The sequence below is a fragment of the Homarus americanus genome, unplaced genomic scaffold (genome assembly GCF_018991925.1).
Source record: "Homarus americanus isolate GMGI-L3 unplaced genomic scaffold, GMGI_Hamer_2.0 scaffold19318, whole genome shotgun sequence".
In the NCBI taxonomy this organism is placed as follows: Eukaryota; Metazoa; Arthropoda; class Malacostraca; order Decapoda; family Nephropidae; genus Homarus; species Homarus americanus.
Window position 1 is genome coordinate 5,681,018 of NW_024732238.1, and position 23,279 is coordinate 5,704,296.

The window sequence follows — 23,279 nt, forward strand, 5'->3', positions numbered from 1 at the left end:
AAATTTGTATCCAGAGAATATTAGGAAGGTACAGTTATTGTTCACTCAAAAACATCAAGTTTTTCTGGGTCACTGAGGTGATATCAATACCTAAAATCATGTGATTATACACCCATATTGAAATTAATGGACAATAAGATTAAATGTTCTAGTTTAGTGACGGTCTTGATTCTAAACTAAAATTGCTCCAATAAAGAGATGGTGTACATTATTGCTCCTAACACATCATGTAAGTGGAGTAGGGAGGGATATGTTCAGACATTGCAACACCATAGTGATATTGGGCTACTCTTGTGTTACTGATCACTGGTCAAATTAGTGAGTCTCATCTCATCTAGCAAAGCATATTTACATGGATTTTGATGACCTCAACAACAGCTTTACAAATCTTGCTGCTGTGCCTCCTGGGTCTGTTACTGTATTGTTATGACTGTTTTTAGTGTACTGTATTTTCAAGAAAAATTTTGATTTATGAGCAGAAATACTTTATAAAATATTAAGTATAAGTGGGTGAGTCTTAGGACCAAATAACTGAATGACAGAAAAAATATATAAATAAATATATGATTAACGGATGACAATCATGACGAGAAGGAAAGAAAATATATGACAGCAAAACTAGTGTTAGTGCCATTAAAGAAATATGTAAGGATAATAAAAAGTGTGTGATGAGAGGATTTCACTTTGAACAAGTGTGTAAAACCGAGCAAAGAATTTCTTTAAAGAACACGGACTCAAATGTTGCTCGTCTTTTAATTTGTTCATATTTTACTACTGAGAATTAAAATATTTTTTTTTTTTATCCCCTCGACCAAATGCTGAAGGTATTCATGTTATTCATTCATCCATGGGTATAAAATTGTTAGAACAATAACTTCGTTTCTGTATTAAGGCTTGTCAATAAAACTTTAAACTAAACATAAAACCTCCATTGGTAGAGAAAAAACTACTATAAATTTTGGTAGTCATCACATCATAGGTCAGAGCCTTATGTTGGAGATGTCACTCTACTGATCGTTTGAGTATATTTTTCAGGCTTTATATTTCGTTTAATTTTCTGATCTAAGACTTACTGCTGATGAAATATTTGCTTTTCTTCAAAATAAATGCCCTGTGCTTTTAATTAAAGGAACCATTTTCATAATACTGTACTGTACATAAGTTCTACATATCTCCTAATTGCTTGTTTATGATTTATCATAGTATACAGTACTAAAAACATTTTTCTTAATTATATTTTATTTATTTGTAGAAATTATTTTGGGTCACCCATCATTGGTACCAAATTGAAAAATAAATTACACATAATTCTCTTCAACAAAAATGTTTCTGTGTTGCCAGACATCGGTGAATGAAGAATCTAGCATGGACGATGAGAGTTTCTTTGAGCTTCTGTCCAGGTTCCAAAGTAAACGGATGGATGACCAACGGTGTACACTGTCTATTGATAGTAACAAAGAGAATCAGCCAGAGCAAGCCCAGCAGCAGGTGCCTACCCACAGGGAAGGAGGATCCCTTTCATCTAATGGATCTACAAATGGCACAACCACCCCATCTGATAGTGGTGCAAGTGAGTTTACTGTTGTTGCATGGCCTGTTCATTTTACATATTTCTATTTTGAACATTGCTAACTATGCAGCTGTTATTCCAAATTATGCTACATTCTCTTTTTCTGAACTTAGGATACTGTAACTAAAATTCATGGAAGAAATTATTTAAAGTTTATTTTCAAATAAATTTCATGAATTATTATTTGGAGCAATATCAGGGGTGAATAGGTTACAGACAATATGAAATACAAAAATAAGGAAATGTGGAAGTGAAAGAATTGTTTGGCAGAGAGCAGGTCAGGGTCTATCTACTAAGGTGGAATGGACACATTTGGTATAAAGAGTATTGTACACTTTACAAATTCAGAGGTGGTTAGTCCTAGAGAAAGGGGAAGACCAAGAATGTGTTGGGAAAATGAGGTACAGGATGTCCAAGCTGTAAGATATTTAAGTAGCAGCAGCAGTGTGTGTGTGTGTGTGTGTGTGCATGTGTGTGTGCGTGCGTGGAGCCAAGTGCTGAGTGATGTTTGGGAAAAGTGTGTTGCTTATAGGTAATGATAGGTTGTGTGAAACAGATGGATCTATCACTGCAGTAAAAATGGCTGAACGATAACGAATGAAGGGAGAATGTGAGTGTAATTGCTCTTACTTCCAGCCAACCTGCATTACTGTATAGCAGAAAATTACCTGAAAGGTTCAGGTCACCACACACTGTAGTGGGTAAGGACATTTAAGAGTTAGAAAAAAGCTTCTCCATAGTTAACACTCATGCCACATTCTGTCATGACCATCATTTAGTTGATTTGTCCGAAATATTGTTTCTCCTCTGCATTAACATAGTTCAGTGGGTTGCACATTTACACAGTTATAGCCATCCCATATTCATTCATCTACAACCCATTTTAATTTTTAAATTTGTGTCCTCTGTAAAGTTCTGCCTCTTTGACCTGGACTGTCTCTGGGTTATAGCTTTTTCAGTTGATGATCAGTATGTTTCTTTATCTTCACTTGAATGGTTTACTGTACAGCTACAAATCTCCTGTTAAATTAATAGAAAATTTTTAAACTTTATAAATTAAATTTAACATTGTTTTGCTTAATTAATGCTTCCTTCAGGAATGGAACTTCCTCCTCAACCCGAAATAAAACATGGTAAGCTGTATAGCATGAGGATAAATTGGAATGTATTGTAATTGGAATGTTTAGAATGCAGTACAGTAATCCCCCGGGTTACGGAAGGGATGTGTCCGTGAAAAGTTGACCATAACGTGAAATTCCGTAATGTGAACCCCATTTTCCCATTGACTTCCATTGTATAATTGGATGCACGTTCCTAAAAAAAATTTTTTGGCAAAGAGAAGTAATACAAGCACAATTATGAATGAATCTAAACCTTTTTAAACACATACACATTGATTAATTATTTTATGATATAATATAATAATAAATATACAAAAGACTTGAATTTAACTTGCTACAAACGATGTTTGAGTGCTGCATGAGGTGAGGTGATACAATGGTAGTTATTGGAAGACATAGCAAGCCCTAATGTTTTTGAAACCTGGCAAAGTTTTTCTCCCACACCAAACTACATAAAACATCAAGTTTTATATCCACCGTAATTCATTTAAGGGATCTTTTAGCACCACTGCTTTCACTTGACTTAATGGCCTCTTTCCACCCATCTTGAATAAGGGTAATACATTGGGCAGTCTTGAATAAGTGTTAAATTTAAGAGCTAGGGTTGAGATATCAAGCGTACACACTGGGATATATAAACAAACTGAGTCCAACGGCGTGGGTAGTCTGCGTACCCACTCTTGGTTGTAGCAAACACCAAGAAATCTGCACCAAATAAATTATGTCTGATTTTTTTTTCTCTACACCACGATTTTTCTGTTGAAAATTTGAACATTTTCCCCATTTCCGTAAGGTATAATTTATGGTTTGTATCCCAATTTAGTGGTCATAATTTACAAATTATATATCTGTATGGTCAAATTTCTGCAACCTGAGTTTCTGTAATGTGGGGGATACCTGTAGTTAAAATTGTTATGCAAGTTGAGCTACTGGTATTGATAATTAATTTTTAGAATTCATAATTTTTTTCTTCTAAAATTTCAATTATTTTTTCATGATGAAATTCAGAATTTTGATTATAAAAACAAAGGTTATTTTTTTTATAGAAAGCTGCTCTTAAATTTAATAATGCTGTTTTTCCCAGATAATTGTGGAGTTTTGGAAGAACTGATGGAGAGTATTGCAGGCATGCAAAGTCGACGAATGGATGAACAGAGAGCATCATTACCTCAGTTACCAGGTTTGAATAACCAACATGCCATCCTTCAACGATTGTCTGTAGCCGCCAGTGATTCAACACCTCTCCCAGATGACAATTTCTTTGACATGCTTATGAGATGTCAGGTAAGGGCATAAAAGAGGTTTGTCTTAGTGTTTTTGCAAGTTATTTTGTATCCATTCTTAAAATATTATTAACAAACTGTAGATTGTGTATCTTATAAGAGCTGTGGTTTAAATTGACTTCAGGAATTGTAAGTAGCTGACTGTCTTCTAATTCCCTGTTTTTGCTACAGTGCAAACTATCAAGCTATATTTAACATTGCAGTACCGGGTAGTTCTTTCTTACACAGTATAGCTGATTTAGTTTATTAGCTACTGTACCTGTATTTGTATTATACAGTTAAGTTCTGAAATACATCCCAGTAATACACAAGTGTGTCTAAATAGACTGAACACACTTTCAGTGTATTAACATTTTCACTATTGTATAGTTATTATTTCCTGGTAAACTTGAGCTGTTTTAAAGTATATTAAATATTTTAGGGAATATCACAACCAACTAATAATTATTTTGCAGGGTTCCCGTATTGAGGATCAACGCAGTTCCCTTCCAAATGAAGCTTCCCTTACTCAGTCAGCTCCTACTGTGCCTGATGATGATTTCTTCTCTCTAATAATGCGATTTCAGTCTGGTCGTTTAGAAGATCAGCGCTCTACCATGCCCCTGGAGGCCACTCGAAATAGTGCACACCCAACTGCTGATGAAGAAGAACCACCCAATAGTGCACAGTCTACAGGGGCAAAAGATGGACTAGTTAGTAGATTGGTGAAAGGAAGAAAATAAAAGAGATAAGTAGCTTGAAGTAACATATAGTAAAATGTTTCTTCCATGTTATGGGCTGAGATTCATTTATAATGGTGCATATCTGTGTATGGTGGGTTTCATTAAGAGTTCATGCTATTTCTAGCTCATCCAATTTTATACTTAATTTTTACCCCATTGGACTATATACAGGATATGCTGTATGCATTACAAAAATATTTAAGCCTTCTTATGGTTAATATCAGATATAAAAAAATCTTAGGCTTAGATAGATCATGTATGAGGAGCTCCAGACCAAAATGTTAAGTGCCAATGCAGAAAATGGAGGAAAATGCTCAGGTAGGAATTTGTGACATACAATAGTCTTTTCAGAGGACTGTCACCCACATGTACATGTTCTCAATTGGCTCTCTGACTTACCCAGGAAACAGAGGAGAGATTGAGGAATACAATGCAATACATAACATGTTTCAGCGTTATATGGCTTTTAGCAGGTTATGGTCCAGAGCTCCTCATATTTGACTTGTCATTATACATGTAACAAACCTATAATATGGCATATAACCCAGTTAAGCAATAATGAATATTTATTTTGTGAAAAATAATTAAATTTATTTTTATTTTTTTTATTGGGATGTTATGTGATATATATATAGGGCTTAAAATTCAGAATGATACATATGGAGTACATTGAATTCTTAGCCCTCAGAGGTGCACATGACAATCCCTTGTAGTATATGAGCACCAAACATAATTTCAGGGCTCCCAAGTTTGTGAACTTGTAGTTGTATATACAGTATATAAGAGTCATGCTACTTTAGCAGAAAACATAATTTTTATTTCACTGTAACCGTAAGGTTCAACTTGCTATTTTATAAGTCATTACAATTGACATTTAAGAAATATGAAATTGCAACATGAATAGATTTTCTCAAAATTTAGGGGAACTGTAAGAAAGTGTTATGTATACTATAAGTGTAAATTGTGTATAAACTGGCGGGTACTCTCAGTGTGAATGTATGAGTTTGAGCCAGGGTGTAAGACTGGATATATTGAAATATTGTTGGTTGCATAATGGCTTTGACCATTTCCAAAGGTTTCCAGATAATAATGGTTATTAAAGGCAAAATAAGGAGCAGTAATCTCCAGTCACTGTGGTTTGTCAGTGATGAAGTACTGAGAATTGTGTTCTCCTGTAGCATATCATATTTATATATCTGTGCTCTTCCATTGTACATGTGTGCATGCCACCTTAAAGTCTCTGTGTGTATTCTATAATTCTGTGATGAGCATCTCTTGTGAATATATTGTACTCTTGCCAACCATGTGCAAGTTAGCACTTTGTGACCTGATTTACTTCATTCTTATATACCTGCTCATTAGTGGCACTTTTATATGTCTGTGTGCTCACTAGTGGCACCTTTCAAGTTTATTTTGTACTCTGGATAAACAAGATGATATAATATGAAGCCTCTTGACTGGTGTCAGTGCTGTATTCAATAGGCTATTAAGTTAACCTGTTGTAAAAAGAAATTTGCAAATGATAAATTGTGTTTCTGTATGTACAGTACTTAATCACATTTATTCTGTTGTGAAAGTTAATGCTAAAAATTAGGTATGATCAAGTGTGAATGCAGTCGCTAATCTGTTACTGTATTTATGGGACTCCATATTAGTGCTCAGAAACGAGTGCTGGGTGTGAAGTTTATTAATTCCAGATGTCTTTGGTATTGGTCAGGGAACTCAGAAGTTTATTTCCCCTAAGTAATGTACAGTCCCCTTCACTAATGCATTTACAGGGGGTCGTTAGGTTTTGTGCAATGTGGCAGCCCTGTGTTTGTTTACATTCAACAGAAAGAAACTTGCAATAGTAAACATATTAAAACAAATATCTCAGAGATAATGATTTGTGGAATGTTTATATGACGAGCCCTTGTAAATGCACTAGTGAAGGGGGCAGTACATACAGTAATATACTTCGTTTAAAATTACCATAGTATTTAACCTAACAAGCAAAAGTACCCAAAAAGTCAACATATGACAACATCTTTCATAATTAATACAGTTTCAATATTCAGCAAGTTTGTGTAATATGTTATATGCAGTTATTAACAAGGTTTACTAAATGATAGGCATTTTCCTCTAAAGTTGTGTGTGGAAAATGTTTGTCCATTTCTCAGTCAGCTGTTAGACAATACAGATATCCCTCGTTTAGCACTAATTCACTTAACGTTAATACAGTTAAGCGATAAAAAAATTTACACCTTTTCTCACTTCACATCAGTTGAAAATTTGGTTTAGTAATAGCTTGACTCACTGGAAATGGGAAAAAACTGGGGACGAGGTGGCCTGTGAGATGGAATGTTGCCATTGTTACATGTTATGGCTTAGAAATAACGAAAATGTAAAACTATAAAATAAGGCAAATGAAAAGCATGGGTGTGTATGTGTGGGAAGTGAATACATGTATGACCTCCTGGAGGCAGTGGGGTGTAACTGCAGTGCTGACTCGCCACCCTCCTGCACTCCATCCCCCAATGTGACGTCACGGCGCACGCACACACACACACACACACACACGTCTTAAGAGTCAGCTGGGTTACTGCCCAGCCGAGCTGTGTTACATTGCCCAGAGGATGGTGTTATTGTATTTATGATGTGCTATGTTTGCATTTTATTGTTTATCATAGCAATTTTGTTCATTTTTGACATAAGCAATTTGAAATTTGTTGAAAGTAGGCTCACCTTTCCCCACTAAATCATTTAACTCTGAACCACATTGCTTATATAGAAGTTTCATGTTAATAAATCAATCTTTTAAATTCGAAACTGTTTATAACAAACTCATTTATTATTATTAGTAGTAGTAGTAGGAAAGCTGTACTCATTGTTTACTGCCCTGCTGTTTGAACCTGTTGTTCACCCTCCGTGCTTTGTTGTTATTCCTCGTTTAGTGATATTTTAGCTTAACATTAGGGTTTTCAGGAACACAACCCCATTGTTAAACAAGGGATATCTGTATTTCTCATGTGATGGGATCAGAGCTATAGAGCAATGGCATTTCCATTCGGGAAACTAAAAGAAAATTACAGTATACAACAGTTAACTATACAGTCGATACTCAATCAAATGGAAGAAAATTAATCATAATAATATTTTCTTGTACTGTACCTGTATAGATGTGTGTAATACTGTAATGTATACACACACACACACACACTTGAAAAAATTCTTAGTTATGCAGTACTGAGATACACATTGAAAACACTTCAAGGCTAACAATTTCCCAAGTATAAAAACTAATTTCGTTGCTTTTAAACTTACCAATGGAAAATCTTAAAAAAATAATCTCAAATCCTAGGATGGGAAACAAAGGGTTGGATGTACAATACTTTAAAATCCTTGGACTGTCCATTAACCACTCGTGTATGGGATCCTCTCTGTGCTGAAAAAAATTGTTTGGCTTTTGCCAAATATAAAATTAAAGGTGATGTCCCCATTGTGAAGGGGTTAAAAAGTTTTTGCATCATTATAGTGATATTCTTATACATTATATATATTTTCTCATTTACAGCCATGTATATCAGAAGCAAATAATGTGATTATCTATAAATGTGCATTTTAATTTCGTCACAGGTTTTAACTTACTATAAAAAATATATGGAAATTTTGCATTCATCCCATGTATTTGTTTATTAAAAATGATATCACTAAACCTCATGATAAAAATCTGTTACATTAAACTACATTTTTGTAAGAAAATCACCATTTTTTTTTTATGCTGTTAAATTCTGGAATAGTGTAATGCATAGTACTGTATATTGTCATAGACCTTCTGAACATGCAATGTATGCAATTCATACTTTGATCATGGAAAAACATGTTGTAGTAGAAAGATTTATTCTGGAAAGTTTTTCCATTGAAGGGATATGGAAAAATGGTGTTAATGAAGGTTTTATCAATGATATTGAGTGGATTAGTAGTTGTGGTTGAATGAATTGCTGTCAAATGTTGGAGTCATAGATAAAAATAACATCATAATTCTCCACGCCTTTTGGAATTGTGCTGTCGTATGGGATAAGGCATGTAGCCTCTATAGTGGAGCTTAATTAAAAGTGAAGGGCAATGATGGAAAGTGTCATTACAGCAAGTTCCCGATATAATGGACTAATGTGGGGTGGGTGGGAGGCTGGTCTGATAAAGCTGAATGTCGTTATATCTGGAATAATAATGAACTTGGTCCATTATATACCAACATAGTCCGAAGTGACCACGTGGGTCACTTTTCACCACCAACACTAGCCATCCCCACCAATGTTCAATTAAATAAAGCTTGAAATAGTGACGTCATGAATGCTGGAAGGCCCTAGCAAGATCGCGAGCGACCTGCCTCACATAAGGTAATGTACAAACTGGACACAGTATAAGTGTTTTATTTAGTTTAGCAATTTGTTATGTACTATAATACAATACTTTGTGTTTCATGAACAGAATTAACTTTCTTAGGGCATAATAGTATGGTTTTTGTTGTTCATGAACCTATTTCATTATTTTTGGGCATAATATCAGGTTTTCTTGTCATTTGGGAACCTAACCATATTTTTCCCATTCAATAGTACGCTATTAACTATCTGAAAATTCAATATCCGAAAGGTTTTCAAGGATCCCCATTCGCACCGCTCGGGATACTTGTACAGCAAACCCTCAATTAATGCAATAGATACCGTAATTTTTTTAGAAACTGCATTATTATTAAATTTTCAGAAATCAACTACTGGTAATAAAGAGCTTGTATTCCATTAACTCAAAATCATACTGGCAATACTGTATTGTGCTACCCACAAAATCTCACTTTTCACGGGGGGAGGGGGGGTTCAGCGCTACACATTACTGTACTGTAAATGTTAAGTCTGATGCTATATGTGCTCACACACAAACTGGCTTGTAATAGGTAGTGCCTTTTACTCATGGAGTGTACAGGTTATCCAAATGTGTTAATTTTCTTAACAACCATTCAGTTTTAAAATTTTCGTATAATGAATAATATAATAAACCAACAAAAAAAATTTTATTTTATATTTACAGTATATTTTGCAGCAAAGTTTATTATGTTTTAGTTTATTTTTGTACTTTACACAGTTCATGTAACATTATTAGAGGTGTTATACATAAAAAAAAAAAAAAGATAAACTAAATACTGTACATAATCCTACATTGCTCTTTTCCCCCTGTTCATGATTGTTTACTTGATTATCTCAAGCTTAGTTTCAATTACCACAGGATTGCGTGGTCTGCCACTGTGTACAGATTCACAAAAAGATGGTATGAATGCAGACACGTTAAGAGAGAGCTCTTCACTTGCACCAAACAGAGGATAAGTGGAGCATGAATGAATGCAGGAGGGAGGAATAATGATGTCATGTGCCATGAGCAAGAGTAAGTTCCTGTATATAGGGGGGGAGCAAACTGCTCTCCCCTCCCCCAGCTGACTCACAGATCGTGCCATTTGTTAGAACTTGTTTGACACTGGTATTTTTATTTTTTTAATTTTTTAGAGGATGAATCTTTTCATAATTTATTGACATCATTTTTATAATTCATAGTGCCCCAAATGGATATAAAACAGTCACAACAATGTATTTAAAATTATTGGTTGAAAAGTTAACTCGGTATGGGTGTTGCATTAACAACAGCTTCTAAAAAAATTCAAGCCTCCAACTCGAGAACTAAAACCAAGTACAGTACAGTATTTGTGAAAATATCTGCACTTGTTTTTACTAATAGTTTACACTAATACTGTAAATAGTTTGTAAAAAGAATGAGGGCTCCAGCTAGTTTACATAACGGGAAGAGAGAGGTAAAGGGAGAAACCATGTAAAAAAAAAAGGGGGGGGGGAGTATTGAGTATATGTTAGGTCACCAAGTAATGCTGCACAGTGAATCCCAAATAAAAGAAAGGCAATATCTTTACTTCTACCAAGGCCATTCATAAGTTGAATAACAACATCAGCCATGTGTGTTTTAACTTGCAACTCTTTTCCATTCATTTTGTCTCAACTAAATACACTGAACCCTGAAAGGAGGACCATCTGTCTGAAAAAGCCGAATGTCCGCATCTTCCAGCGAATGTACAAAATGTATAAAAACAGTAAATAATTATATAAAAACAAACAAAAATACAATAGTTGCACTTACTCTATGCAGTGGATAGATGAGTTTGTGTTGCCGTGATTGTATAGTGGGTACTCAGAACAACTGTCGTTCTGAGTCAGAGGAGCAGGGATGCCCCTTGGTTTGGCTTGGCTGGGAGGCAGGAGGGGAACCAGTAACAGGTTTGACGGAGGAGTCCATCTTAAGTTGCTCCCATGCATTGTGCTGCTCCCTGATAATAAGTTCTCTAAGAGTCCGAAGGTGTTCGTAATAGTCTTGTATTTGAGGACTGGATGTGCTGTCAATATAAGTTAAGATGGTGTCGAGCGACTCTCGTACAACAGACAACTTAACCCTAGGAATCTTCACAGGCAACTCATCTTCGTCACTGCTCTTCGTGTTGTCCTCTTTATCACCAGCGCGAACAGCATCAGCACTTTCCTCAGCTGAAAGCATCTGGTAACCTGGATCATCCTCTTTCTTTTCCAACCACGTCTCCACATCCTCCATCGTCATATTATTTTCTCCACCACGGTGTAATACACGATGAAAATCCCTCAAAGTCAAGTTCAGGCTCAGTACCAAGCTGAAGTTTCTTCCAACTGTAAGCTTAAGTGGATATCGTGACGTTCTTCCATGAAGCAGCAAAGTTGAATATGGCTGATTTCAAATTGTATTTCTTGATGTTGAAAATGCGGCTTCAGGAATTCTTCCGCTCGCATGGACCTCCGGAACCCCCAAATTTTGTCCAAATATTCCAAAATCAGGATTTTCCAGGTCCGGATCTTCGAGGGATTGCTGTAATAGGATTTAGTACATAAAATAAAACTGCAACTGGCATTTAGATAAATATACAATACAGTACAGTGAGTTCTGCTATAACGCGTGTTTAGATAACGCGAATTTGCTCTAACGCGATTTATGAATTAGGAACGATATTTGTATAACGCGAACGCTTGTTTGCTATAACGCGATTTTTGCTTACTATTTCTCCAATTTTGTGGTACAGTGGGGTATGCTATAACGAATCTAATTGGTTCTAGAACCTTGTTCCTTATAGCATTCGTTCGTTATAGGATTAATCCGTTCCAGGCCCCAAATACAACCACTTAACACTGAAAAATATAATATAAAATTGTAAAAATTGTAAAAAAGTGCATAAATATGCATCTAAACCCCTGAAATAAAGAATATCATTAATATTTGTAATAAAAAAACAATAAATTAGAAAAAAATAAATAAATAATGTTCGTTGTAGGAGTTTCATGAGTTATAGCATTCTCAATTTTATAGGTAAAACCGTTCGTTATAGGAATATTCGTAGTAGGATCCGTTCGTTATAGCATACCCCACTGTAGTAACTGTGAATATAGTAAAGAAGAATATCAACTAGGAGCGTTCTGGTGATAGAATTCCCGGTGATGATCGTAAAAGAAAGGATATAACACTTGAAGAGAAGCTCGATTTTATCAACCTCAAAATCACCCTTCTCCCCCATCAAGTAAAGTGTTACATTTACTGTATGATTTCATTATTAGATATGAATGTAACATTTATTTAGACTGTGCTATCCTTTGTGTTAGGCTAACTACTAAATTTTTTCGATTTTGAGTAATCTGCACCTAACCCTATTTTCTCCATAAGCCCTGTTATTTCTATTACGCGATTTTCTATAACACGATATTTTACAAGAACACAATTATCACGTTATAGCAGAACTACCTGTACTGTCCCGAACTTTACTGAACATAAATGTTCAAAACTCAGTTAGCACATGTATAGCAGTATTGCATTGGATCTGATGGAATAAGTTAAGGATAAGATTTTAATAAAGTACTGTATAGCATAAATAATTACTGTATACTACACTAGTAATCTAAAAAAAAAAATAGAAGACAAGGGTAGATGAAGTACAGATGTATCTCAACTTGTGAGACTTAAATGTGATTCCAGGATAAAGCAATGTATGCTCTTCACTCTAGAAAGCATTAAATAGATTACCCTATGACATCAAAGCCACTAGAAGAGGTAGGAAGTGACACGAAAAGATAATATTAATTTGGAAGAGGATACTACAGGGATATTTATCCAATGTAAAAGACTATATACCTGTACAAACACTATATCTTAATTAATTTCATAGCTGCATGTCAGTGGAGATAGAATGCTGTAGTGCAAATAGCATACGAATATATATACGTATTATTTTGAGACCAAAATATGGGAAAATAACAACAATTCATTAATACTTACAGATAAAAGTATAGCTTCTCATGTGTTGATCACTGCCTTTAAAAAATTACTTTGTATTGTTGCAAGTCAACTTTGACTGCCTCTTATATTATGAAGAGTAGTTAAAGGCTTTGGGAGGACAGTCACAAGATTCTGGAAAAAAAAAAGACCTAAAATTTGCAATGATTTTAAAAATTAAATGATAAGAGTACAAGTACTGTATAAGTTTACATATACGTATAGTACCATAGTTAGCACAAAATAAACGATCAAGGTTTTAAAACAAATTTCACTAAAACTGTCTCATGCTACCTATTGCAAAGGATGACCAGGGTATAGTATGTATATAAACTGTATATACAGTATACCTGTATTAAACAACATACAGAAAAACATGGAGATTAATTGAAGTATGCATAAGAAATATACTGTACTGTGGTCCCAGATCAATTTTGAGGTTAGGTACAGAGAAAGAGTCGAGACAGTTTGATTCATAATGGATCGAAGTTTTCTTCCTGATGGAAATCAGTTGAAGGAGGACTTAAAATTTTTGGTATACCCTTTAAATTTACATTTTAAATATTTATATATAGTATAGGTTTTACTTGACAGTAAACCTTTATACAGAATACAAATAGTATGTAGAATATTCCCTTTGAAGTGTAATGACTGAATATATTAAGAGCTTGGCTACATGCATGTTGCTCTCACCATCCTTGCTCAGGTGAACCAATACCTTCACAATTGCTAGCAACATTTCTTGTTTTATCCATAATAAATATTATATTTTTATATGAACATATAAAAATACAACATTAATTATGGACCACCGAGCATATTGCAATATCCATTGTCCATTTTCATATTGTTTCATAGTGTGGAAAGATACTTTTTGTTTACCATGTGTACCAGATACTGCTCATATTCATTACATAAGGATGCTGCTCAGAATCAGGACCATTACAAGTATACACTCTGTAAACAATTATTGTTCAGTACTGTCTAGGCTATGATTTTCGACAAATAGAAGAATATGTAAAATATCAAAGGATATCTAGATTAACTCCTCCAGAGTTTCCATACTTACCAATATTTCCTGCTACAAAATTGCTTATAATATTTCATAATTTCCAGATCTGTTCTGTATTGTAACAAATTAGGGAGCTTATTTAACCAAATGAATTGAGAAATAAAATACTTTATATGTAGTGGTCCTGTAAGAGGGATGTTATTTATGCATTTGCATCAACATAGAGAGGCCAGGGAGACCCAGTAAGACATCAATTAATTGTAATGTAACTTGTTTCTTCTATGCATTCTACTTTAGGGAGGCACAGTACAGTACACAGAATTGCTCAGTACAGTATAGGTAAGGAAATATAGCTGTGATTGATGATATAAACAACAGGGTCATAAATGTAGGGGCATATTTGTCGTGAGGAGAAACACTTCTTACAGAAATGGGAAACTGCCGTCTTTGAATGCTGGAGGTGCATACGTCTGGTTCCAACACCTACGATAGTCATAAGTCAAACATTTGAATATTATATTCACACCACCAACCTCATTGGAATATTATGTAGAATCTTACATTAACAATATTAAATCTAAAAATAACCTCATATGGGACTCTTCATCAACCAGTTCAAGGAGTTTGAAGAACACAATTCTTGTACAGTACATATACAGTACAGTAATTCAAAGTTATGTACTGTATTGTACTGTACTCTACTGCACTGTACTGTATTGTATCAAATATGCTCTGACAATCAAATAGGATGTGAATTAACTGAAAGTTAGGGTATCAAGAAGTTTAGTGACAATCACTTCTTGGGGGAAGAGTACCTATGTATTTAAAAAATTCTGAGAAAATTACAGTAACTCTCCAATTTTTTCCCCAGGTCTGGGAGCAAATTCCGAGGATAAAATATAGTAATGCATCATTGTGGAAAATTCCGAGAGTTTTTAAAACTCCAATTTTTGGGGGTGAGAGAAGCAAATTCCAAGGATGAAATAATGTGCAATTCCCAGAGTTTTTCCAAAAAACTTTTACCAGTACTGTACCTGGAAAAATTCTGGGAATGGGGGATTTTTACCTGGATTGAGAAAGTCATTTCATTACCTGGAAATCTCTCATTCCTGAAGTGCTCTGCACCAACTGTTCCAGTTAATGGGGATATCACTTACTGTACTTCACATTTTGTAATTACTATTAACACCTTAGAGTAATAGAGGCAGAGCAATAAAAATATCTATTCATTTCTTTACTACAAAACAAATACAGTACACCTGTTAGTGGGATTAATGTAATACTAGTGTCAAATGCATGTGTTTTACTACAGTTAGTTTGTGGTAAAGAAGGAGTCAATCTCATACAGTTGAGATCTAGATCTAAATGAAATATATATTAAAAGAATACAGTATAAGGTCGCTTGGTTTACCCTGCCATTGGTTGGCATCATTTTGATTCTAAGGTACTATTTACTGTAAATAGCAATGTTTACTTAATCTTTGTTTTTGTACAGTTATATACTGTACAGTATATATAAAATAACTGCCAAATTTGGTCTCATCACAGCGGTCACCAGCTAGGCTATGCTGAAACACCATTATTAAACAACAATTTCACACTGATTGGCCTTCTCCATATACAGTACTGTAGTGGACAGTAAAATATGTTTCTAACCTTAGTTGATCATATATTATGTATTATAAAAGCATGGTGGTAATGATATTTTCAGTACAGTACAGTATACAGTAGTACAGTATTAAGAGTTGCACACATTGGATATATTCATATGCAACTACTGTATTCTTAAGTGTTCATAATGTAATATAAACTTGTGATTATTGTAGAAAACAATCCTTTATAAAGCTAAAGTTAAATCTTTTTATTTAAATTGTGAATGAAATGAAGATTTATTTATTTTTTTTTTTTTATGAAAGGAGATATTATGTGACTGACAGAGGAAAACTCCTGCAAAAATGGAATTGTGTTCACTTGGCTTCTGTGTATTACTGATTTCACATAACTTTTTAACTGAACATCACCTAAAATTTTCCCCAAATTAACTGAATTAAAATACTGTACAGTACTTAAAGTTGAGTGAGAGTAAAGTCCCACGTCCAACCACTATTTGCCAAAACTGCAATTCTTGTAGTTCAGTACAGTACAGTATTACCTAAAAAGGGATGCTTGAACACATTAGGTCCTGCTGTTCACATATTGGCTTCTTTGATGTACATGTATCATGTACAGTACTACTAGTTATGCCTTGTACTGGTATACAGTATAAATGTCTCAATAAATATTTCACATCACATTCAAAATTAAATGACCAGTATGGAATCAATGTTTCCATGCAAATACAGTATGCCAGTCATAAATAATTAATGAAAATTATGTATCAGTATTTGTACATACAATGTTTGTTGTAAGTTTGTAGTGAACATTTTGTGCTAAGTAATCTAAATGATGGAGAACCTCATCTGTGCCAGACCGGATGCCTACTGTACATTGTGATAAGAATTACAGTACAGTACTGTACTTCTAATAATCCATGATCTATTGTACTATTATCTAACATATTTTTTTATTTCTATGAATACATTAAAACCCTCATGTGTCACATTTTAGGCGTATTCTTGGTTCCCCTAAAATGCATAACTCATTATGCTCCTAGGCTCTGCCTACTGATGACCACCAAGAACACGCCGACAGCGCTGCTAGCAGGGTTTCCGCTGCTGGCCAGCCCAAATTATCGTACACCGATGTAAAAATTATGGTATTTTCCTCGAAATTATAATGGTACCTGTATATAAGAATGTATGTTATGGTGCAGTAAACACCCCTACATTAATACAAACAGATTAACATAAGTCTAATAAAAAATTACAAGCAGGAACATATAAGAGGCTGAAATAAAGGGAATATTTGTTAAAACTCTTTATTTGCTACTGTTACTGCATCCACTTATCGTCCAATCTTTGTCCATAAATAAATAAGGGTAACATAAGTTAAACTCAAACAGAGAGAGATAATGGTACTGGTAAATTCATCACTGCAACTTGCAGGCTTTCTTACTTCACGGGTGTGGAAATACAATCGAGTCCCTATCTGATCAAAATTATGGTACAAATACCATAATTATGGTATGCAGCGCAACTCTGGCTGTCGGACTCTTTCTGGAGCCGCCACTAACCAGCGTCCATGTTTCGGCTACGTCCGGTTTCGTGAATTTGTTTTTAAATGTGTCTCCATATTAAAAAGATTATCATAGCTACACAGCAATATACTGTACTCAATATTGTGTACTTTTCTAAAAAAAATTATCACATCTATTATGAATAACAATGTCTTTTATGACATTATATCAAAGAAATAATAGTTATAAGCTTCAAGTCAGAAACAAGAGAGAGACCAATCAGACACGTGCAGTGAAGCCCATAGAGTTTTCAGGTGTCGCTGGAAATCTCTCCATTCCCAGTTCAATGCACGTAGGTATTGATTGTCATTTCATTTAAAGCCTCTCAAACTAAGCAATTTTATACACAAAATATATTTTTTCAAGTAATATACATCTACTATCCCGAGTGTAATTTGTGATTTTATTGAAAAAAATTTTCGTGCATAGACATCATCTTGTTTAGAGTGTATGGACCGACGAATGTGATAGGATAGCTTCCCTTCATCTCCGCCCACTTTCCATATAAGGAAAGACCAAAACTAGTTTTGCTTTTGAGGGCATATCATCTTTGAAGGAGTTTTGCTTTTGAGGGCATATCATCTTGAAGTAGTTTTGCCTCCAAGGCAAAACTTTGGGATGTGCAGTAGATAGCATGACTAGTTATGCTTTTTGGGTGACCAAGAATATGCCTTTAATGTAGCTAAGCAGTTCAGCCAACAATCACTTTGTTTTTCTTATACATACAGTACTCCATCAAATTTTTTACAAACTTATTAACATTCCAACAGATAATCTTGATGTATACTTTTATATTTTACTTGAAAACAGTAATTTTGTAGTCATGTACAGTGTATCGGGTAATTCAGCCATCTACTGCAATAGATTGGGATACCTGTACTTGAATTTTTTTTTTCATGAATCATTGTTTTAGTGCCATTTTTTTTTTTACAAATTGGCATCAGGTAATATTTTAATGATGCCTACATTCACTACAATGTGAGGCATTACTCAGTCAGTGCTGATGACCTAAACAGGATTACATGTACTATATACCACTTAGACGATTTCCCAATACTGAAGATGGTTGACAATTTAACTGAACCTAACTAATCATCTAAGTGGGATGGCAAATAATCACCTAAAACAGATGACTCTCCAGATGGGAATCATCCATGTGATATGAAACCCAAAACAGGAAGTATCAGTTCTGAAAAAGATAAAGTTACCATTGAAATAAAAGTATTAAATTTAAAGTGACTTATTGTCTTCCACTTCCTATTGGTGTTCACTCTAATTCCTGTATAAGTTGGACCGGGTATCTAGTTTTCCTATCTGAGCTTCCTGGAAACAAATTATTTGAACAAAGAGCAATGTAAATATACTGTATTTCCATGCAAAATCCAACTTTAATTCTCAACAATACTTACAGGTATTTCATCCCCATGTACACCTAAGCTGTTTTCTATATACAATAATTTCTTTTACAATGTATTGTACAGTCTACTGCCAGGTATCTATAATTTTAAATCATTTTTATTGACAAATTGTCTGGAATATTAGCTACAGTCTTTTGTATCACTTGTAGATTTTGTACATGATATATTATATCTTGAGACCATCTCATCTCTACAGTTATAGCCAACCCCACTCATAGTAGTATGCTTATGACCAATTAATATATACTAATTCCAATAAATTGTGCCAAATCTCCATTCCTATTTATGTTACTTACAAACTATGTGAACAAATTGATAGATACAAGTACTATACAGTACTGTACAGTATCAGTATATTTATGGTATATAAAATCTCAAGTGTTACAAAACACTAACCCTGCACTTCAAAGCCACTGCAAATGCAGTACACCATACTGACAAATAATGTAGTCATGGGGGAACTAGAAATAACAGATTTAAGTATAAACCTACAGTTATATTTCAGAAAATGCTTTTATATTCTATAGCATCAAATTGTTACATTCACGGCTTTAATGATTTTGGTTAGTTCATACATATATACCCTGTATAAATAAATCTGATACCGTACAGTATCATCCTCCCAAATTATAAACTAAAAGTTAAACAAATGGTACCATGTCAACCAAAATTAGAAAAATTTAAAAATTTAGATGCTTCATACCGTTCAGTACAGTACTGTATTTAACATTTCCAGCCTATTCAGTACAGGATTTCTGTTTGGTTCAACAGATCCTTTCTTGTAACCTACAATATTCATTATAGACAGTAACTTTATGTACTCAGTATGTATATTGATTATACATTTGCCAGAATGATTGTCTAAGGCTGCAATATCCTTTTTTCTTTTCTTTTTTAATAACCTCCTACCAGGAGTCCATAACAAGCCTTCTGCAGTTTTAAGCAACTTTACTGAGGGCCTGTATTTAGCCGTCCTGCTTCAGGGAGGCTGGAAAGTTTCTACAATCATTTTAGGACTTTTCATCGGACTCTGAAATTTGGGGAGGCAATAAAATCCTAAACTAAGGTTAATCTTTACAATGCAGCAGCATTGATTTTGTAAGGCTTGGTAACTGTAGTGCACAGATTAGTATCTTCTAGGCATCAAAGCTTCATCTGACTAGATGACCCAGTGCAAAAAAACTGTCACCTACAGTTGCTTTAATCTGCAGGGGATTTGCAAAGTGCTTGATGTTCATGTTTACAATCAATTAAAAAAGTTACATCCACAGTATTAATATTTATTCCATTGCTTTGGTCATGCACTCTACTGTATTCTTTGCCACCCTTGGTGTGACTTAAATATGCCTAAGAATTGTAAAGAACACATTATGGATGTCTGTGATTGTTGTTCACAATTCTGCTGGCAAGCCAAAGGAAAATGTCACAGCTGACAAGGGAAATATAGTTAGTTATTTGCAGAAGATATAGTACTGTTCATACAATGCTCTGGATATGTAACTTTTTCAAAATGTTCTGTAAACATGAACCTTATGGGACTTTGTAAACATCCTGTACAGTATTCTGTATCCTGCATCAAACTCAATACTGTAAATCTGTTTTTGTTAAAAATTTTCGTGGGTCATAATTCTTCCATGGACACTCACTGTACAGTATTGCACTGTCAATACTACTACTATTTTTACTACTAATGGTGAAGTGATTTATTGCCAACCCGAAAGCACCATAGAAATGCTTTGCCAAATATGCATAACTTAATGAAAAACAAATTTCATGTCGTTATAGTACTACTGTATGATAAAATGTCAATTCAAGTTTAAAATCCACTTATTACAGATCAGTTTCATGTTCACTGATACCATTCTCAATGTAATCTAGGCTGGGTTGAAATAAGCTAAAAATCTTTGATTGTAAGTGATCCTTACATATGGTAGAATATATTAAATATACAAATGGTGTTAAGAAATACTCAACAAGATGTAGGCAATTATCATACTGATTGGGTATAATCTAACAGTTTTGTTTACTTGGCAGAATATATTAATATATAGTATTGTGAATAAAAAATAAATATACAGTCAACCCTCGCTTTACACGGTCCCACATTCCGCGTTTCCACGTTTACGCGGTACCCTGCCGAAACCGGAATGCTCACGTTCCGCGGTGCGTGTACCCCTTTACGCGGAGAGCGGCGCGAGCAGGGTGCGCACAAGGTCGCCCAGTCATCAAAACATTACCGAGTTCTCCACCCACCACAGCCGGCCCAAGTGAGTGATAGTGATAATTATAGTGAGGATATGGACTTATATGGACTTTGAGGGGTTTGACAAAGAGGCCCTGCAAGCCTTTGTGGTGGATAGTGATACAATTGATACAAGTGATACAGGTGAGGGCCAATAATCTGCCCTCTGCCTCGGAACCAACCCCCCATCCCCGTATGCCCAGCCATCTTTTCTACTAATGTAAGTGTTAAAAAACCTAATATTATTGATATTTCTCTTAATTATTAATTGTGTGTGCATACCATCATAAAATTAAGAAGTTATTTTTACTACAACGTAGGTATTGTGTCTGAAAAAGGTTTGGGGGTCGGCCCAGTCTCTATTTCAATTAATCCCATATGTTATGTTGTTCACTTTATGCGGGCCACCGTGGGTTGAATTAACCGCGTAAAGTGAGGGTTCACTGTACTGTACTAAAAAGTATAGTAAACAAGCTGTTCTTGTGTACTTCTAAACTGTGAAGCAAATGGAATAATGTCCACGAAATTTAAGCAGTTGTATGGGTTCCCAAACTATGTGACCTATTTATACTCAGCTGTTCTGGCGCTAAATAAATGTGTTTCATTTTAAGCCTTCGCATTTGATAAATCTAGAGTATTATTCATATACAGTATTTAAGTCAAGGTACCAAATTTCTGATCTATGTTAAGTGATCTGTAAGTTTGATTTGCTTACTCAAACAACATACTGTACAACATACGAGTACCGTACAGTATAGTATATATAGCTCTATCTTTTTTTATGAATTCATTTTCAAAGATAGAGATCACTCCACCTTTCCAAGTAAACCTTCCATTAGATCTTTATCTAGATATCAACTGTGAAGATGAATTACCAAAAAAGGTATGAAATATTTTGTAGAATATAATGCTGCAATATTTACTTTTGCATTTAATGTATACAACAAAATAAATTTATGAACCTAAATGTATATTTTTCTTCACAAACACCACAAAATCACTACACTACAGGCACTCCTCGGGTTACATAACAAACAGTTTACGCACTTCTCAGTCGAGTGCCCTTTCCTGGAGCTGGCTGATGCTCGCCCCACAAGGAGTCACAGCTCAAGGTTAAAGAAGCTGCAAGCTCAGAAAACTATGAGGGGTAACTTTCTCGGAATGAGAGTTGTGAACTCTTGGAACAATCTGCCAGAGTGTTGTGACGGCACCGAGTGAGATCTCTTTCAAAACCAGACTTGACAAGCACTGGAGCAGGTTCAGATACATTCAGGAGCCAGCTGCCCAGTATTTGCCAACAGTGGTACTCAAACTATCCAACCAGGAGCGAACTCATAACAATGGTTTTAAATTAGACAAATTTAGATTTAGGCACGAAATAGGTAAACATTGGTTTGGAAATAGAGTAGTGGGTGAATGGAACGAGTTACCAAACATCATCATTCACTCGAATATGCTCGATAGCGTCAAACATAGGTTGGATGGATATATGAGCAATAGGGGTTGGGTGTAAATGGGACTGGCTAGTATGGCCAATAGGCCCACTGCAGTTTCCTCCATTCATATGTTCCTATGTTCTAACAGACGTGACCGATCGCCCAAGCGGCTAACGAGCCGATCAGTGGTGAAGAGGATAAAAGCAAAAGTAAATTCGACATTGAGAACAATCTGAGATGTGTACAGCCAGTACACGCCTAATGCTTGCCAGCAATGCATAACAGAGACGTGACAGACAATTAAAAGATGTTGCTGGAAGCGTTAATGTGTTTGTAACTTAAACGGTAAATATTTTTTTTCAAACTTTTTTATTACTCATACCTTGAAAGTCAATATTTTCTGGCAGTTATATCTTTACAGACATTAAAGTGGGCCTGAACTGAGTGTCCTTGACAGCTATTACCTTTGTGTGACCGTACTTGTTTTGTTTAGCCTTTAATTATGGTTTAAAGCTGGCTGGCTGTGTTGACATGCAGAGTCCGGAAGCGTCAATGTGGCTTCGTAACGCCATGTACATGTTTAACAAAACGATTAAGAGATCTTTGATATTGGTATTTATATTGAAACAATTTATTTAGCCTGAGAAATACAGATACAGAGTGGATACTAATAATAATACTGACATGACTGAGCCAACTCTCTCAGTCACATCTCTGAAATGGAGAAAATAGTGATACACACTTTTTTTTATTAAATTAGCATTGGTATGATGCACAATGTGAAATATCATCCTATAATGCATAAGACTCTGGAAAATATATCCATCTTTTATGATAAATGAGAAGAATATGGCGTTACGAAGCCATATTGACGCTTCCGGACTCTGCATGTCAACACAGCAGGAGGCAGATGTGTACAGC

At 34.8% G+C, this 23,279-nt stretch overlaps 2 protein-coding genes across 7 annotated transcripts in view; one reads left to right on the plus strand and one right to left on the minus strand.

The window, feature by feature from the left end:
- Positions 1 to 10,823, plus strand: part of LOC121868384 (G-protein-signaling modulator 2-like) — a 34,271-nt gene extending 23,448 nt beyond the window's left edge. For 3 of the 4 annotated variants that reach the window (XM_042368943.1, XM_042368942.1, XM_042368945.1), the window contains 4 exons: positions 1,342 to 1,570; positions 2,668 to 2,703; positions 3,776 to 3,975; positions 4,430 to 10,823. In XM_042368943.1, coding sequence (XP_042224877.1) covers positions 1,342 to 1,570; positions 2,668 to 2,703; positions 3,776 to 3,975; positions 4,430 to 4,696 — 732 coding nt within the window. In that variant the 3' untranslated portion in view covers positions 4,697 to 10,823. The remainder of the gene's footprint in view (positions 1 to 1,341; positions 1,571 to 2,667; positions 2,704 to 3,775; positions 3,976 to 4,429) is intronic. The other variant, XM_042368944.1, reaches the window with a different exon arrangement.
- A 98-nt stretch (positions 10,824 to 10,921) lies between these two features.
- LOC121868385 lies at positions 10,922 to 22,895 on the minus strand. 3 transcript variants are annotated; one of them, XR_006089390.1, is made up of 3 exons: positions 22,823 to 22,895; positions 13,079 to 13,210; positions 10,959 to 11,623 (listed from the first exon to the last, which is right to left on the minus strand). XR_006089390.1 is itself a non-coding variant. In XM_042368946.1 (2 exons), the coding sequence occupies exon 2, from the start codon at positions 11,339 to 11,341 to the stop codon at positions 10,922 to 10,924; it is 420 nt and encodes a 139-aa protein (XP_042224880.1). In that variant the 5' UTR covers positions 11,342 to 11,623; positions 13,079 to 13,211. The 3 variants fall into 3 exon arrangements, 1 of the variants encoding a protein (XP_042224880.1); XR_006089389.1 differs by having other exon boundaries at positions 22,741 to 22,841; XM_042368946.1 differs by lacking the exon at positions 22,823 to 22,895 and having other exon boundaries at positions 10,922 to 11,623; positions 13,079 to 13,211.
- Positions 22,896 to 23,279: the final 384 nt, after the last annotated feature.